This window comes from Rhincodon typus, chromosome 4, assembly GCF_021869965.1.
Source record: "Rhincodon typus isolate 14 chromosome 4, sRhiTyp1.1, whole genome shotgun sequence".
In the NCBI taxonomy this organism is placed as follows: domain Eukaryota; kingdom Metazoa; phylum Chordata; class Chondrichthyes; order Orectolobiformes; family Rhincodontidae; genus Rhincodon; species Rhincodon typus.
The window spans coordinates 57,466,330-57,485,934 of record NC_063335.1 but is presented as its reverse complement, the minus strand read 5'-3'; the positions used below and the strand labels follow the sequence as shown (position 1 = coordinate 57,485,934).

At 42.7% G+C, this 19,605-nt stretch overlaps 1 protein-coding gene across 3 annotated transcripts in view; it reads right to left on the bottom strand.

Moving 5' to 3' along the window:
* The window catches only part of LOC109916756 (regulating synaptic membrane exocytosis protein 2-like), a 913,938-nt gene that overhangs the window by 381,040 nt on the left and 513,293 nt on the right, over positions 1 to 19,605 (bottom strand). For 2 of the 3 annotated variants that reach the window (XM_048595802.1, XM_048595804.1), the window contains 2 exons: positions 16,805 to 17,013; positions 15,779 to 15,898 (listed from right to left, as the gene is read on the bottom strand). In XM_048595802.1, the coding sequence (XP_048451759.1) occupies positions 15,779 to 15,898; positions 16,805 to 17,013 (329 nt within the window). Of the gene's footprint in view, positions 1 to 15,778; positions 15,899 to 16,804; positions 17,014 to 17,123; positions 17,192 to 19,605 lie in introns of all 3 variants that reach the window. The other variant, XM_048595803.1, reaches the window with a different exon arrangement.

The window sequence follows — 19,605 nt, the reverse complement described above, 5'->3', positions numbered from 1 at the left end:
ATTGTTCTTTGTATGACTGTTCAAAAATCTGATAACAAGAGAGGAAGAAGCTGTTTTTGAATCTGTTTGTACATATTTGAATTTATATATCTTCCGCCCAATGGAAGAGGGTGGAAAAGAGTACAACTGGGATGGGAGGGGTCTTGGATTCTGTTGGTTGATTTCCCAAGGCAGCAGGAAAAATAGATGGAGTCAATGGATAGGAGGCTGGTTTGCTTGATAGACTGGGCTGTGCTCACAACTCTCAGTAGTTTCTTGCAGTCTGGGGAAGAGCAGTTGACATACCACACCATGATGCATCCAGATTGGATGCTTTCTGCGGGGCATTTATAAAAATTGTTAAGGGTCATTGTAAATATGCTGAATTTCCTTGGCCTTCTGAGGATGTAGAGGCATTGTTGTGCTTTTGTGATTGTTGCAACATATTGATGATCACCACCACTTCCAGGAACGTGACACTCTCGACCATCTCCACTTCAGCACCTGTGATGCAGATAGGGGCATGCCCTCCACTCTGATTCCTGAAATCAATGACCAGCTCCTTTGTTTTGCCGACGTTGATGGAGATATTATTGTCTTTACACCATACCGCTAAGTACTCGATCCCTTTCGTGTATTCTGTCTTTTCACTGTTTGAGATCCAACTTACAATGGTAGTGTCGTCAGCAAACTTGTAAATAGAGTTGTATCAGAATTTGGCCACAGAGTCATGAGTGTATAAGGAGTATAGTAGAGGGCTGAGTACACAGCCATGCAGGGCACCAGTGTTGAGGATTATGATGGAGGATGTGTTGTCACATATGTTTACTGATTGCAATCTATGGGTCAGGAAGTCGAGGATCCAACTTCAGAGGGGGGAGCCGAGACCTAGGTCTTGAGATTAGAGATGAGTTTGTTTGGAATGATGGTGTTGAAGGTGGAGCTGTATTCAATAAGTAGGAATCTGATGTAGGTCTTCTTGTTATTCAGACGGTCCAGGGATGAGTGTAGGGCCAGGGAGATGGCATCTGACATGGACCTGTTATGCCGACAGGCAAATTGCAAAGGATGAAGGCAATTTGGTAGGCTGGAGTTGATGTGAGCCACACTAAACTCTCAAATCTCTTCATAATTATGGCAGTCAGAGCCACCAGGCTGTAGTCATTGGGGCATGCTGCATAATTTTTTTTTGGCACTGGCATGATGGTGGTCTTCTTGAAGCAGGTGGAGACTTCAATCGTAGTAAGGACAGGTTAGAGATATCTGCGAATACTCCCACCACAGGATTGGAGTGCACGGCCAGGAACTCCATCCAGGCCAGTCGCTTCCTGTGGGTTCACACTCAAGCGCGCCAATCTAACGTCTGCAGCGGAACTGTGGGTACAGATGCGTCTGAGGCAGTTGGGATAAATGACATTGTTTCACTGACCTTCTGTTCAAAGTGAGCGTAGAACATATTGAGCTCATTGAGTAGCAATGTACTATGGCCCACGACTCTGATCAACTTCTCATTGTAGCCCGTTATGTTGTGTAAACCTTGCCACAACTGACAGGTGTCCATGCGGTTAGTCTGGGTCTCAAGCTTAGTTTGGCACTGCCTCTTGGCATCTCTGATGGCCTTACAAAGGTTGTACCTGGATTTCCCATATAGGTCAGGGCTGCCCAACTTGAAAGCCTTAGACCTAGACTTCAGTAAAGAGTTGATTTCCCGGTCATCCATAATTTCTCTTTGGGGAACATTCTGATTAACTTCTTCAAGACGTAGTCATCTCACATTTACTAATGAAGTCTGTAATGATATTGGCACACTTGTTTAAGTTGGCCACTGAGATCTTGAATATGGACCAGTCCACCAAATCTAAACAGTCCCATAGAGACCCTTCTATTGCCTCAGACCAATACTGCACTACTTTCTGTACTATGTCTATGTGCTTTAATTTCTGCTTGTAATCTGGGAAGACGTGCATAGCGTCGTGATCTGATTTTCCAAAATGCAAACAGTGGTGCAGTGATATGCATCTCTGATGGCTGTATAGCAATGTTCAAGGATGTTCGGACCTCTGGTAGAACAGGAGACGTGATGATGGTATTTTAGAAGCACATTCTTGAGGTTGGCTGGTTGAAGTCAATGGCTATTAACAAGGCCTTGGAGTATTCCGTGTCAAGACTGTGTGCAGTGTTGCATGCTACAAGAAGTGTACTCTTCACTTCTGCACAGGTGACATAGACCACTCTCAGGATAGCAGAGGTGAACCCACGCGGCTGGTGGTAGAGACGACACTTCATTGTAAGATATTCTAGGTCCAGAGCAGTATTCACCAGGGTCACTGCGTCTGAACACCAGGTGGTGTCGTTCAGGAAGCAGACCACACCACCCCTTCCCTTACCAGAGGACACCGAGCAGTCCATTCGGTGAACTGAGAAATCCTCAGGTTGTCAGGCAAAATTAACATATTGGCAAGAAGTTATGTCTGGTGGCCCAGCTTGGAGGCAGACATTGATGTTGGTGGGGCATTGCCCAGAGTGTCATCAGGGACAAAAATCACTGCCAACAGCTCGCCCACATCTTTAGGAATGGCCAGGTAAACTTTGGACTCAGTTGTATGTTGACTAAACAGGTCCTTTCATGGGTTCAATATTCTTAGTCATTGTAGATGCCTACTCAAAGTGGTTGGACATGCATAGGGTCCATTCATCAAACACTGGAATAATGAGAAAAACTGCGCACATCTTTTGCAACATACCAAGTCCCGGAAATGTTGGTCACAGATAATGGGCCATTGTTTACCAGCAGGTAATTTTGTTATTTCTTAATGAGAATTCGATTCGACATACAAGGACAACTCCATACCACACAATATCCAATGGCCTGGCAGAAACAGTGGTCCAAATTTTGAAGGCAGCTATGAAGAAACGGCTTACAGCCTTGCTAGATACCAAGCGATCATGGTTCTTGTTTGATTATCAGACCATTCCATGTGCAACTACAGGGATAGCACCAGCAGAGTTGCAAACTGCTAGAGGACTCACGGCAGGTTAAGTCTGATCTTCGTGGACTCAGTGGGTTGTGGCTTCAAGACTTCACCTAGCGAGAGAGACAGTTTGAGATAAGGGACAAAGTTTGAATTACAGAAATGGCCCTGCATGTGCTAAAGTGCCCCAGGAGGCTCTCCAAGAAAAGACTGGCCGTAGACTCAGAGGGGAAGTGATGAAATGATTGTAATGACATCAGCCAGCTGGACATGAGAGAATATGACTTCTGTGATTGTGGCTGTTAATCTGGTCCAATCAGGGAGCCCTGGCTGACATAAATAAGGTCAAGTGTCAGAGATATTGACACTCTGGTGCCTGCCTCTGCATGAGACGACGCTTAGTTAAGGATTGTTCTTATGTAAACGAAGGATGACTTGGTGAAGGGATACCAGCTTCTGTGGAGTTATTTCGTCTCCTATCTGAATTTTAACACCCAAAACCTTTGATGGTCAAAAATGATTTTAAAAAGGGAGAAATACTGACATTTGATGATTGCAATGATCATAATGATCACAACTCCCAGCCTGAACAGAAATTAAAGCGTCATCAAAATGACTGAAACCAGTCACTCATATCTATACTTTCCGCTTAATTCACATCTTTTTGGAAATTTCACACATTGGAATTAAAGCAATATGCAAATCAACATTATGTAAAAAAAATTCAAATCAGATGTGGAAATACACAAAGGAATGGCATTTTGGGCAACAGCTTTTGGGCAAGTCTTATTCTCTCTCTCCCTCGCTTTCTTTCAGTTTTTTGAAAATTAGTGCCATATAATAAAGCTAATTTAAGAAATATCCATTCACCAAGAACTCGAAAGACATTTTCAAGTAGATCATTGGAGTGTAAGATATAGGTGCAGAATTAGGCCATTCAGCCCATTAAGTCTGCACCACCCTTTGATCATGGCTGATATGTTTTTGAGCCCTTTTCTTACTAATCAAGAACCTATCTATCTTCCTCTTAAATGCACTCAATGACTTGGCCTCTACAGCCCTCTGTGGCGACAAGTTCCATACATTCACTATCCCCTGGCTGAAGAAATTCCTCCTCATCTCAGTTGTAAAGGGTTGTCCTTTTACTCTGAGTCTGGGTCCTCAAGTCCTAAGCTCTCCTACTAGTGGAAACATCTTCTCCACGTCCACTCTACCCAGGCCTGTCAATATTCCGCAAGATCTCCCTTCAATCTTCTAAACTTCATCAAGTACAGACCCATAACCCTCAACTGCTCCTCATATCACAAGCCCTTCATCCCCCTGGATCATTCTTGTAAACCTCCCTTGCAAACACCAGCACATCCTTCCTTAGATACGACCCAAAAATGCTCGCAATATTCCAAATGTAGTCTGACCAGATCCTTATAAAGCCTCAGCAGTGCATCTCTGCTCTTGTATTCTAGCCCTCTTGAAATGAAGGCTAACACTGCACTTGCCTTCCTGACTACCAAATAAATCTGCTTGTTAGCCTGAAGAGAATCCTGAACTAGGGCTCCCAAGTCCCTTTATGCTTCAGAGTTCTGAAGCTTTTCCCCCATTTAGAAAATAGTCTAGGGCTCCATTCTTCCTGCCAAAGTGCATAACCTCAAGCTTTCCCACATCGTATTCCATCTTCCACTTTGCCTGTCTGAGTCCTTCTGCAACCTTCCTGCTTCTTCAGCACTATGTGTCCCTCCACCCATCTTTGAGTCACCTGCAGACTTAGCAACAACGTTCTCAGTTTCTTCACTGAGAATGTCAAATGAGAATTGTTGTGGTCCCAACACAGACCCCTGCAGAATTCCACAGGTCACTGGCTGCTATCCTGTAAAAGAGTCCTTTATCCTCACTCTCTGCCTTCTGCCAGTCAAAAAATCCTCTATCCATGCTAGTACCTTGAGCCTAACACCATGGGCTGTTATTTATTTTGCGGCCTTCTATGTGGCACCTAGTCTAAGGTCTTCTGGCAATCTAACAGATCACGTCCACCGGCTCTCCTTTGTCTAACTTGCTCACTACCTCCTAAAAGATTTCTAACAGATTTGTCAGGCATGACCTCCCTTGATGAAATCATTGTCACTCAACTCTATTTTAAATGCACTTCCAAGTATTCTGCAATCTTATCCTTAATAATGGACTTGAAAATCTACCAATGACTGAGGTCAGGCTAACCAGCCTAGAGTTTCCTCTCTTCTTCCTCCCTTTCTTCTTAAACAGGTGTTACATTAGCCATTTTCCTGTCCTCTGGCACTCTCCAAAGTCCAGTAATTCCTGAAGTATCACCAATACCTCTACAATCTCCTCAGCTATTTCCTTCAGAACTCTGGGGAGCAGTCCACGTGTCTGGGTGATCGATCAGTCTTCAGAACTTTCAACTTTCTCAGCATCTTCTCCTTCGTAATGGCACTACTGTCACCTCTGTCCCCTTAGTGTCTTGAAATTTTGGTATGCTGTTGCTGTCTTTCACTGTGAAAACTGATGCAAAGTATCTATTCAATTCCTGCACCATTTCTTTGATCACCATTACTACTTCTCCAGCCTCATTTTCCAGTGATCCAACATCCACTCTTGCCTCTCTTACTTTTTAGACATCTAAAAACAACTCTTGCAATCTTCTTTTATAACTAGCTGGCTTACTCTCATATTTCATCTTCTGTCCCCTTATTGCTTATGGCTTTTAAAGCCTTTCTAATCTTCTGGCTTCTGACCAATCTTCACCACATTGTATGTCTTTTCCTTTGTTTTATGGTCTCCCTGACTTCCCCTGCCAGCCCTGGTTGCCTGTTATAAAATGTCTTGAGTTTGTTTTTAAACTTCTTAACAAATTGTTCCTGCTAAAACTTAAAGATTACATTTACGATCTATAAAGTCTACATGTTGGTCTTTAATTGTCTCAGATCTCTATGAAAACTTCAGCCTTGGGATGACATTCTTCTGTGCATCCTGAATTACTCCCAGAAACTCCTGTCATTGCTGTTCCACTGCCTTCCCTGCTAGGGTCCCCTTCTACTCAACTCTGGTCAGCTCTTCCCTCATGTCTTTGTTTTCATCTTTATTCAATTGTAATATTGTAACAGCTGATTCCAGCTTCTACCTGTCAAACTGCAGTTTGAGTTCTAACACATTATGGCCACTGTCTCCTAGAGGTTCCTTCACTTTATGCTCCCTAATCAAGTCTACCTCAGCACATATCACCAAATCCAGAAAAACCTGGTCACGAGTGGGCTCTACCACAAGCTGCTCCAAAAAACTCGTAGACATTCCACAAATTCCTTTTCTTGAGATCTGCTACCAACCTCATTTTCCCACTCCACCTGCATATTGAAGTCACTTATGATTACTGTAATAGTGCCTTTCTTAAATGCCTTTTCTATCTCCCGATTTACTTCTTTCCCCATATCCTGACTACTGGTATGTGTATATCTCCCATCAAAATCTTTTTACATTTGCAGTTCCTCACCTTGATCCACACAGATTCTATGCCACTTGACTCCATATCACTTCAGATTATCAATATAATTTCACTTCTGACTAACAAGTCAACCGCTTCTCCTCTGCCTGTAAATATACAGTCATACTGTAAGGAAACATACACTTCGGTCCAACTCATCTGCGCCGATCAGGGGAAAAAGCCCTAGCCTATTGAACCTCTCCCAATAACTCAGCCCTCCAGTCCCAGCGACATCCTTGTAAATCTTTTCTGCAACCTCTCAAGTTTAACTTCATCCTTCCTATAGAAGGGTGACCAGGATTGAACACAGTATTCTAAAAGTGGCCCCACAAAAGTCCTGTACAGCCACATCATGACATCTAAAATTCTGTACTCAATGCTCTGACCAATGATAGCAAGCATACCAAACGCCTTCTTCACCACCCTGTATACCTGCGACTCCACTTTCAAGGAATTATGCATCTGCATCCCGAGGTCTCTTTGTTTGGCAACACTCCCCAGGGGGCTACCATTAATTGTAAGTCCTGCCCTGGAGTGCCTTAACAAAATGCAACACCTCCCATTTATCTAAGTTAAACTCCAAACTGCCAAATCTTGGCCCATGAGCCATCTGATCAAGATCCTGTTGTACTTGGAAATAATCATCTTAATAGTCCACCTTCAATTTGAAAGTAAACTATAATTCAAAGTCAATTTAGTAGCTGTCACTAACCACTGAACTTATGGTTTACCTGTGATGTCTCTCTTTTGGGCTGGGACCCTGATCCTGGGTTTCAATTTTTCCTGTAAAAAGACTTTACAAAATATGAGCCAAAAAAGTACCCCTTTCCCTCTGTACTGAATTCCATACTCAGTTGGGCTGTTTCACTCAAATTCCCCAAACCATATACTCACACCGGCTGTGTTTCACTCTAGATGGGATACTCCTTCCTGACCATTCTAAGCTTATTGATTTCACTGTTTTTTTTTTAATTAATTCAAGGGATGAGGGTGTCACTGGCGAGGTCAACATTTATTATTCATTCCTAAATGCCTAAAGGGCAGTTAAGAATCAACCACGTTGCTGTGGGTCTCGTATCACATGTAGGCCAGACCAGGTAAGAATGGCAGCTTCCGTCCCTAATAGACATTGGTATAACCGTAGCATCCACATAGTCTCACTGATATACTGTGCCTTGGGGCATCCTTGCCTGCAGCTTATGAGGTAGGCAACAACGGCCGAGTCACATGACTACCTGCCGTATATGGGAACACCACCCACCACATACTTGACGATAGTATCCCATGCCAATGATCTGACATGTCTTGCAAAGGCTGCCGTGGCAGGATTGCGTAGCGTTGTGATTGATTTTGCCCTGAAGGCTGGTAGTTTGCTGTGAACGATGGTCTGTTTAAGGTTTGGCAGCTATTCGAAGGCAAGACGTAAGGGTGTAGGGATAATCTTGGTAAGATATTCATTGTCATCAATGATGTTGAAAGCTGCGAAGAACATGGCACAGTTTCTCCCTCCAGGGAAATACTGGATGATAAAGGGTACTTCAGCAATTGTGTCTTATGTCTGTATTCCAAGGAGGTCATTGCAGTTTTTCGCAATGGCATGTCGGAACTGGCAATCGATGACTTAAACATTGTAACCCGTTCCTATGAGGGCATCTTTCAGCATTTTTTGGTATCTGTCATGTACCTCCTCATCTGAGCAGATCCTGTGTATACGCAGGGCTTGTCGGTAGGGGATGGCTTCTTTAACATGTTTAAGGTGGAAGCTAGAGAAGTGCAACATCATCAGGTTGTCCGTGGGCTTGCGGTAGAATATAGTAGTGAGGTGCCCGACCTTGGTGGAGACGTGTGTGTCCAAGAATGAGAATGATTCTGAAGTGTAGTCTGTCGTAAGAGTGACAGTGGGATGAAACTTGTTATATCTTTGTATAGCTGTTTCAGTGATTCCTCGCCACGAGTCCAGAGGAAGAAAATGTCATCAATGTATAACACTGGTTGGAGGTCCTGTGCAGAAAAGCAGTCTTGCTTGAACTTAGAACATAGAACAGTACAGCACCATACAGCACAGTACAAGCCCTTCGGCCCACGATGTTGTGCCGACCTATTATCCTACTAAGATCAATATACCCTGCATACCCTACATTTTACCAGAGTTTTATAGAACTGCAGCATAACCTCACGGCTCTTAAACTCAATTCCCCTGCCAAGGAAAGCCAACACACCATACGCCTTCTTTACAACCCTATCAACTTGTGCCTGAAAATGTTGGCATACTAGGTTGCAAATTTGATCTCCACAGCTGTTCCGTGTGTCTGGGTGAAGAACCGGTTGTCAAAGGTGAAGACATTGTGTCGAGGATGAAACAGATGAGTTGTAGGATGGTGTCTGGAAATTGGCAGTTGTTGGTGTTGAGTGAGTTTTCAATGTTTTGGTTTCAACCACTTTCTGTGGCAAAGAATTTCAAAGTCTTGATGCCCTCTTGGCAAAGAAATGTCTCCTCATCTCAGTCCTAAATGACCTACCCTATATCCTTCGACAGTGACCCCAGTTCTGGACTCTTTGGCTATCGGGAACATCCTTCCTGCGACAACCTGTGTAGCCCTGTTAGAATTTTATAGGTTTCTATGAGATCTCCCCTCAGTCTTCTGTACCATATAGTCACTGTGTAGATAGTGCCTTATGCAGGTGGTCTTTCAAGATTTCCAACTCAAAATAGAAAATACATGGCCAGCTAAAGATATAAAAATGTGGCACTCTTTTTAAAAAGCTCAAAGTAGCTCATAATATAGTCTCTGACTTCACCAACATCAACAACAAATTACATATAACCAGCACCTTTAACATGGTAAAGCTGACCAACTGTTGCTTCACGGAAGTGTTCCCTTGCAAAATTTGATACCACGTCACAAAAAAGAGATAATAATTCAATGAACAAAAACTGAGGAAGAGGTAAGTTCTTCAGGAGCATCTTAAAGGAAGACGCAAAAATAGTAAAGCAGAGAGATTTAGAAGTGGAATTCAAGAATAAGGGCCCAGAGAGGTAGCCCAGCCAGTGATGCCCACAAGCTATGAATGATTAGAGAAAAAAAAGCACAAAAAGGATCATTTGGCCTATAATTCCAGAGATTTGGTAGAGCTAGCTAAATAGTCCCACTGCCCTGCTCTTTCCCCACAGCTCTGTGCATATTCAACATGCAATTCTTTTCCAATTCCCTTTTCAACATTACTATTGAATCTGAATTGCCCATTAGTTGAGATGATGCATTTCAGAACTTCAGATCACAATGCACGTGTAAAAAAAACTTCTGAAAGCCATCCAGTTCTTTTGCCACTCCCTTAAATGTGTATCCTCTGGTATTGACCTTACTACCACCAAAAATAGGTTTCTCAATGTTTACTCGAAAGAGAGGTCTTGCCTGATAAATCTGTTGGAATTCTTTGAGGAGGTAACCATCAAGTTAGACAAAGGAGAATTAGTAGACATGATGTATGTGGATTTTTAGAAGACTTTTGACAAGTGCCGCACAGGAGCTGCTAAATAACATAAGAGCCCATGGTGTCAAGGGCAAGGTACCAGTGCGGATGGAGGATTGGCTGACTGGCAGAAAGCAGGGTGGGGATAAAAGGGTTTTTCAGGATGGCAGTCAGTGACTCATGGAGTTCTGTAAGGGTCAGTATTCGGAGCTATTCATGTTATATATTAACAATCTGGACAATGGAACTGGGAGCATCACCCATCGCCCACCGCTGACAAACAGTCAGTCCTCAGTAAAGGGCTTACCTTTATCCCCCTCCACCCTGACATCAACAAATAACGCTCACGCTTGGACGTTGAATAATTTTTCCACCGCCTCCGCCTCCGCACTTACTTCTTTAACCGTGAGCCTAACCCTCCCTCTACTAACCCTTTCTCCTGCCTCCAACACACCCCCTCCTCCTGGACACCACCCTAAGGCCTCCTATCCTCCCTGGACCTCTTCATCTCCAACTGCCGTTGAGACATCAATCGCCTCAACCTCTCTACTTCTCTCACCCACTCCAACCTCTCCCCCACAGAGCGTGCAGCCCTCCGCTTGTAGTATGGCGCACTGACCCCTACATTGCCGAGGCCAGGCGCCAGCTCTCTGACACCTCCTCCTACCGCCCCCTTGATCATGACCCCACCCCTGACCACCAAAACATCATCTCCCAGACCATCCACAACCTCATCACTTCAGGTGACCTCCCACCCACAGCCTCCATCTCATCGTTCCCCAACGCCACACCACCCATTTCTATCTCCTTCCCAAAATCCACAAATCTGACTGCCGTGGTTAACCCATTGTCTCCGCCTACTCCTGACCCACCGAACTTATCTTCACTTATCTCAACCCCATTTTCTCCCCCTTGGTTAGGAACTCCCCACCTATGTCCATGACACCACCCACGCCCTCCACCTCCTCCAAAACTTCCGTTTCCCTGGTCCCCAACACCTCATCTTCACCATGGACGTCCAGTCCCTATATACTTGCATTCCCCATGCAGATGGCCTAAGGGCCCTCCGCTTCTTCCTGTCCTGCGGGCCCGACCAGTCCCCCTCCACTGACACCTTTGTCCGCTTAACTGAACTCGTCCTCACCCTTAACAACTTCTCCTTCAATTCCTCCCACTTCCTACAGACCAAGGGGGTGGCCACGGGTACCCGTATGGGCCCAAGCTATGCCTGCCTCTTTGTAGGCTACGTGGAACAATCCCTCTTCCGAAGCTACACTGACCCTATCCCCCACCTCTTCCTCCGTTACATCGATGACTGTATCGGCGCCGCCTTGTGCTCCCACGAGGAGCTCGAACAGTTCATCCACTTCACTAACACCTTCCACCCAACCTTAAGTTCACCTGGACCATCTCTGATACCTCTCTCTCCTTCCTGGGCCTCTCTGTTTCCATCTCTGGCAACCACCTGGAAACCAATATCCATTTCAAGCCTACCTAGAATGCACCTCCTCTCACCCACCTTCCTGCAAAAATGCCATCCCCGATTCCCAATTCCTTCGCCTCCACCACATCTGCTCCTGAGGTAAGGCATTCCACCCCCGGACATCCCAGATGACCTCGTTTTTCAAGGACCGCAACGTCCCCTCCACAGTGGTCGAAAACGCCCTCGACCGCATTTCTCGCGTTTCCCGCAACTCATCCCTCACACCCTCTCCCCGCAATAACAACCAAAACAGAATCCCCCTCGTCCTCACGTACCACCCCACCAACCTCCGGATCCAACGCATCATCCTCCGGCACTTCCGCTACCTGCAATCTGACCCTACTACCAAAGACATTTTTCCCTCCCCACCCCTATCTGCCTTCCGGAGGGACCACTCTCTCCGTGACTCCCTTGTCCGCTCCACACTCCCCACCACACCCGGCACTTTTCTCTGCAACCACAGGAAGTGCTACACCTGCCCCTATACTTCCCCCCCTCACCCCATCCCAGGCCCCAAGAAAACCTTCCACATCAAACAGATGTTCACCTGCATATCTGCTAATGTGGTATACTGTATCCGCTGTTCCCGATGTGGCCTCCACTACATCGGGGAAACCAAGCGGAGGCTTGGAGACCGTTTTGTGGAACACCTACGCTCGGTTCGTGACAAACGCCTGCACCTCCCTGTCGCGAACCACTTCAACTCCCCCTCCCACTCCTTCATGTCCATCCTGGGCCTCCTCCAGTGCCACAACGATGCCACCCGAAGGTGGCAGGAACAGCACCTCATATTTCGCTTGGGAACCCTGCAACCCAATGGTATCAATGTGGACTTCAAAAGCTTCAAAATCTCCCTGCCCCCGACCGCATCCCAAAACCAGCCCAGCTCATCCCCGCCTCCCTAACCTGTCCATCCTTCCTCCCACCTATCCACTCCTCCCACCTCAATCCCCACCTCCACCCCCACCTCCTAACTACCAGCCTCATCCCCGCCTCCTTGACCTGTCTGTCTCCTCTCCACCTATCTGCTCCTTTATCCATCTTCTGTCCGCCTCCCCCTCTCTCTCTATATTTATTTCAGAATCCCCTTTCCCTCCCCTATTTCTGAAGAAGGGTCCAGACCCAAAACGTCAGCTTTTCTGCCCCTCTGATGCTGCTTGGCCTGCTGTGTTCATCCAACTCTACACCTTGTTATCTCTGGGAGCATCATTGTCAAGTTTGCAGATGACACAAAGATAGGTGGAGGGACAGGTAGTGTTGAGCAGGCAGGAAGGCTTTAGAAGAACTTGAACAGGCTAAGAGAGAAGGCAAAGAAGTGGCAGATGAAATATAATGTGGGAACATATGTGGTTATGCACTTTGATAAGAAGAATAGAGGTGTAAACTATTTTCTAAATGGAGAAAGGCTTCAGAAATCTGAAGCAAAGGGACTCCTAGTTCAGGATTCTCTCAAGGTTAACATTAAAACTTACGAATACTGAAAGGCCTGAATAGAGAGAGGGCATGGAGAAGATGTTTCCACTTGAAGGAGAGACTAGGAGTTAAGGGATGCTTCTCTTCAATTAAGATTAGGAGGGATTTCTTCAGCTAGAGGGTGGTGAATCTGTGGAACTTATTGCTGCAGAAGAGTTTGGGAGCCAATTTATTGAATGTCTTTAAGACAGAGGCTCATGATTAATAAAAGGATCAAAGGTTATGGGAAGAAGGCAGGAGAATGGACAAACAGATCAGCGATGATAATATGGCATTGCACATTTGATGAGCTGAATGGCCTAATTCTGCTCATACATCTCATAATTTATAGAAATTGTTCATGATCTTGAACACCTTTATCAAGTCTTGAACTTTTTTGCTCTATAGAGAACGATGCCAGCTTTTTATTTCAGCATCAGCATCTAAACCGTTGTTTTAACTTAGTAAACCAAATTTTTTAAAATAATAATTATCCAGTGCTTACTTGGTGGCCATTAGATGAGAAATTGATTTAATCTAAATTTCACTATCTGCCAGAACATTAGTTTGAGTTTTGAATTACTGGCATGGCGACATCACGATTGTACCATCACTTCCCCCTCCAACTGCAAATTCCAATCTAAGACACATACCATTCTGACTATATCACTAATTCTTCACTGTAGCAGCACCATGAAAGTTCCCAAACACCAGGGCAGCAGCAGTTCAAGAAGGTAAATTCACCATCGCTGACTCAAGGTTCGTGAAACATGGGCAATAAATGTCTACTTAGCCAGCAACTTACAAATCCCATTAACAAATTAAAAATAATGCATCATCTCTCATGAATCATAGCCAAGAAAGGAATTTTATCATGGCCTGTGGTCTGAATTTTGTGTTTCTTCTGACAAAGTTGTAAATTTAGATGAATGGCCACTGATCTGAAATGTTAAATCTGCCTCTCTCAATACATCTGCTTACTGGGCTGCTAAGTATTTTCTGCTTTTCTGCTTTCAGAGTTTTAGAATCCGTTATATTTTGCTCGAAAATGTCAGCCTCCTGGAGCAAACACCACCAAATACATTCAAGTGTTACAACTTATTGCAATCACATTCATCCTTTGTTGTTTTTACCAACCCATAACAACATAAGCCATGCTTCAAGTGATACACAGCATTGGGTGAGGCACATGAAATCATGGTCAAATAGCTGCCTCATGGTTCAAAGTGCACAGTCATACTACACAGGAAATGTGAGGTTTGATTCCCTTATCTGCGCTGACTTCACTAATCTCAGTCAGATCAGTGAAGAATTGCTAAACTCATCTTACTGCATGTTTTTTGCAGGGAAGAAAAGTCAAAAGTAAGACAGGATTCCTCTTCCTAACTACTACTCAGTGTTAATGTGATAAGCATTCATCTAATGGAGGAGGAAGCCGGAGCTATCTGCTACATGGTTTTATTCATTGTGGGTTTCCACAATGGAAACCTGTAAATTTTTTTCATATTTTAGAAGGATATGGGTCAAATGCTGACAAATGGGACTAGATTAATATAGGATATCTGGTCGACATGGATGAGTTGGACTGAAGGGTCTGTTTCCTTGCCATACAGCTCTATCCCTAAAAATCTTCTCCAATAATTTCTCTAACAATGACATTTTAATTGAATCTCATCTGTAAAAAGAATACCGGGAAATTGTGCATTGTTTCATTTTTGCATCCAGTATTGATATGAAGCATAATGTGTGATTTACTGAAGCTTTCTTTTTAATATATTTAATAAGGAACAAAAACAATTGGGAATTATCATATTCCCTTGCATCTTGGTATTCAGCTGTACAATGGCACGTATATCAGTGGTGATACGTCTTCCTAAAGTACTTGTTAGACAATAAGATATATGAGCAGGAGGAGGCCATTTAGTATTGCTGATCTGATAGTCTTCAATTCTATTTTCCTGCCTTTTCCCTATCATCCTTGGAAAACTGTCTGTTTCAGCATTGAATATATACCTTTCAATATAGATGTGTTTTAGGTTTTTCCTGATGTGGTTTCATGTGGTGTTACTACTTTTCATTGGCCATTTAACGTGACAGCACAAGCCATGTAAGTCTGACGTATTGCATCAGCAGTGTCTACCTGATGTCCTAGAATCACATGGAGAGACCAAATCACCAACCAGGAAGTACTGCAACGGACTGCTCGATGGCACCGGCATGACATCATGGTAAAGAGAGGATTGACGCTGGTTCTTTGCTTCTTGAATATACAGCCAGCATGTCAGCAGAATCGATGCCACCAGGCTGAAGATAACAAAAAGGCTGGCCAAGAAAGACCTGATGAAGTATAATTATGAAGTTTTCCAAGGAAAAGGACACAACCTGGGCAACAGCCAAAGAGATTGCGATGAACCAGGATCATTGGTAGGGTCATGCTGGCCCACATGGGACTAGAGGAAGTAAGTGTAAATAATTAAGGGTATTTTCAAGAGAACAGTCCATTTCATGTTCAAAGAAAATTAAGCGTTCCACTGACAGTTCATGGTGGAATAATTACAAAATGTAGGAAACAATTTGTTTGCTCAAATCAGGGAATATTAGACAAGTCCTTCAAAAATGCAGAAACATGTCATCACAGTTTTAGTTGGACAACTATAATTTACAGAAGTTTGAAATGAAAGTAGATTTGAACCATTCATCAGCCAAATGTGTATTTAAAATGTGATTCATCAGTTGAATGCAACACAATGTATTTTTGAGCATGTTGAAGGGCAGGAAAAATACATTTTTGTGCAGATCACTCATATATTCTTTAATTATATTAGCTTCCAGGCTCTGTGTAACATCTTTGAAAAAAGATGTCATTTGATAATCATAGCAAAGACTACATCAAGAGTTACAGATAATCATATCTAATAAATTATTACTCACCTTCAAACCCAGCAGCGCCCCAGAATCTCTAGGCACAGTGCCATCTTTTAGTCGTTTATTTAACAATATTCGACCAATTAGTCGCTCTCCATCTTTGGATGGTTGCCAGGTCACTGGATGCTATGAGATCAAAGCAATAAAAAAAGGTCTTTAATACCTAAATGTCCATGTGCGCTACAATATTTCCTTAACTAAGATTCACTTTCCCCATTTGAGAAAAAAAACATTGTAATTACACAAATATTTATGCTTTGACTTCCAATTATAATCAGCTCAATACAGTTATTATACAACTCAATGGGGTCATTTCTAACTTTAGGGTCACTTTAATGAACTGGAGTTGGATATTTCCAACATGGCATTTTTTTGGCATTCTAAACATTTGTGTAATTACAGGAGCTCAATGCTTCAATTCATGCTCCATGCAGAGAAATAAGCAAACAAAGGCAAGACTACTCAGTATTACCACTCCCAAATTGCACTTCAGAAATCATTACCACGACCACCAAGTTTAAGCAACAGCAAGTACCAAAGCAAACAGTGAATACAGTTCTATTACAACACCTACCAAAATGTCACTGCACCAAAATAAGTTCACATACATGACAGTGGAAGGGAAAAAAGAAAAACACAGTTCTGCGGCAAAACAGATTCAACTTCTCCTCTCAGCCTGATTTAAAAATATTGTTATCTTAAGGTGGACATTTTAAGTGAATAGTTAATCAGCAAAATTGGTTTGGGAACTTCCAACAACATAGGTATCACCGAAGAACATCAACACAATTTTTTTTCTAATAGTCTACCATGCAATTGTACAACTGAACATTCCTATGAGAAAGAATATATATTTAGTTTTGCTGCTGGACAGCAAACATTAAAGCAAGCAACTTTGGATTTTATTATTTTATTGGCACCTTTATACAGGTGCAATTATCTCAAGATAGACCCTGCCCTTTTACATGGAGTGACAGAGAGCAAACAAAGACCAAATGAGCAGGTAGAATGCAGGCTATACAGACTTAGTACCTTCTCGCTATGGCTATGTTCTTCGTTTAGTGTTGTGCTACTGCACGTATCTACCCCAGAGTCTTTAATCTGAGGCTCAGACCATTCCAACTCCTCTTCCAATGAGTGGCCGCCAAAACGCACCATTTTCTTTTGCCTCTCAGACAAGGTGTTAGAGTCCGACAATACTGCCTGCTCACTAGTTTTTCTTTTTCCCCTTTGACTGTTCCCTACAGGCATGGGATAAAACAAAAAAGAAAAGAAACATGCAAAGGCATAAATAAAACTAAGGAAAGTGAAATAAAAAGAAAACTGAAAGTTAAGGCTCCACATGTCTCACCAAAGACATTGGGGATGCCTCACTGCTTTGCCAAGACGCATGGTCCAGCCAGTAGTAATCCACGTCCCCTGTGAGAATCAAACACATAAGGAAGTGCAAAGGAAGAAGGGACACAGAGGACAGAAGCGGAAATTACAGATAACTGTACTCAAAAGCATGGAGTTAGATATTTGTGTGCATCAAAAAATATTGTTGATTGGCATAGTTTAACTGATAGAATAACTGATTCAGTTGTCAAATCTCATCAGTACTGCATTCTAATCTTTCAATTGAATTTGAGATTAAACTTCCTCTACCTTTTTTTAAATTACATGGGCCACAAAATACCAGCAGTCAAGTACGGGCGTCAAAACAACAGCAGTCAAGTAGGCAAGATAGCAACTTGCTTCCAAAGTTTCCACCGTACAGCCAGAGTCAATGATTTTCACATTTTGGAAGTTTACATTTCATTGAGTTTTCAAATTTTTACTGTCCACGATGTTCATTTTCAGGTCATAAAATAATATCATTGGCTATAAACATTATATACTTCTTGCCCTTTGAGGTATCTAATGTTAGCAACAGTAGAAAAGTTTATCAAGTTTGAGAATTAATAACAGCTTCGGAAAGGGCCACCAAATGTAATTGAACGACAATGTAATTCACAGATGAAAACACTGAATAGCGGCATAATTACAACAACTCTTTATTTAAACCTACCTTATTAAAGCTAAGAAACACGCTAGAAAATAAACCAAGTTCATGGGCATTTTCACAAAATTCATGAAAGGAGGACAGTGAGCAGGAATGAAAAAGATCAGTGAACAAAAGATCAGTTTGGGCTTTTATATAAAAAAAATGAAACAACTGTATTCTTTTTACAATTAACATAGGCTTGTTTGCCAAAAGAAGCCAACATTTAATTATGCTCAATTCTTCTGGAATTTAGCCCACTAATATCCAGTTTGTTTTAGAATCTCCTCTGACAGGTACGTATAATGCAGCATATTCATAGGCACTCAAACTCACTCTAGATAGGCCTTTTCTTGTCATTGGTAGGGCATTGAGCTCTAAAGGTCTCTCTGTTGTTCTTCCATCTGTCCTACAGACATCATTGGACTCACTTGGAAATATGAAAATGGGCCCTATACACATAAGGTAACCAAAATACAAACACAACTTGAAAGCTGAATTTCCAATTCAAATAATTTCTAAGTAATGGACAAAGTTGTGAAATTAAACAATTTGCAGTTTCAGCTCCATTTCCCCTTCAAAAAGGAAGTTTCAATTCTTTGTCTGTCTTATGACTCTCATGGGCAGACAAAAAATGGGCAAGGCTTGTACTTCAGGAGATGTTGCTGTCTAACCAGTATTTGGTTCTGAATATTCATGTGGGAGTGTTCTCTGGAGGGTGCATCAGACCCAACAGCGCATCACCATGGATGGCTCAGCTTTAAAGGCAGGGTGAAGAAAGTTCAAGAGAGCGCCCGTTACAGGAGATCGAGGAGTAGACAGGCATTTCTGTGGTAGCAGATGTGATTCCAGGATATCATTTTACACTTCCCACCCCCCAGTATCAGTGTCAAGCTTACTTCTGGGTAAGTTCAGAACATTTTGGAGGAGGTGAATTGGACTATAAAAGTACCAATAACACAGGTAGAGAGTGTACAGGAGGGAGATCTTTAGATGCTTGGAACATTGGGACCACACTGGGGAAGGGGTGTTCTGGTCTGATGAGTTGCAGTTCAATAAAAATGACAAAGCAGAAAAACAGTCAAATGGTTGATTAGTCTTGTATACTTCGAAACAGGTGATTAGTTCATTTATTTCCAAGTATTTTCTGGGGGGAAGGGGAGGGGAGGGATGAAAGGGGATGAAAGCAATTTATTTGCTGTTGCAACACAGGCGGAATTAACATTAACTAGGCATGGGGATGGGAAGATGAGCATACATTCAGAAGGAAGAAAACCTGAGCTAGAAATGGAAGCCAAAGAAAATGAAACAATAAGAGGGTTTGGAAGGCAGAGAAAACAAAATTAAAAATAATCAAAAGGAGACAATTTATGCTTAATAATATATATCTAAATGCAAGGAGTATGGTGTAAAGAGCAGATGAGCTGATGTGTGAAAATCTAATATTTTAACTATCTTTGAAACATAGCCTTGAGAAAGGCAGGAATAGCAGCCTGACATTCTGGGTTACGGAGTTTGCAGACAAGATGGCGAGGGGATGAAAAAGCACAGTTGCAATATTGATTAAAGAAACAATGACAAACTTGAAGAAAAGTGTTATGATAGAAGTTCTTGAAAAGCAGCTATTTAGGTTGAACTAAAGTACAAAGCAGGGGCAATCACACAGCTGGAGCTTATTATCAAAGTCCAAGCTGTCAAAGGTAGAGTGAAAGGCAAATTTGTAAATCTCCAAAAAATACAAAAGCATTAATGAAGTAATAATGGGAGATTTCAATTGTCTTAATATTACATAGAATGACAGTGGAAAGAG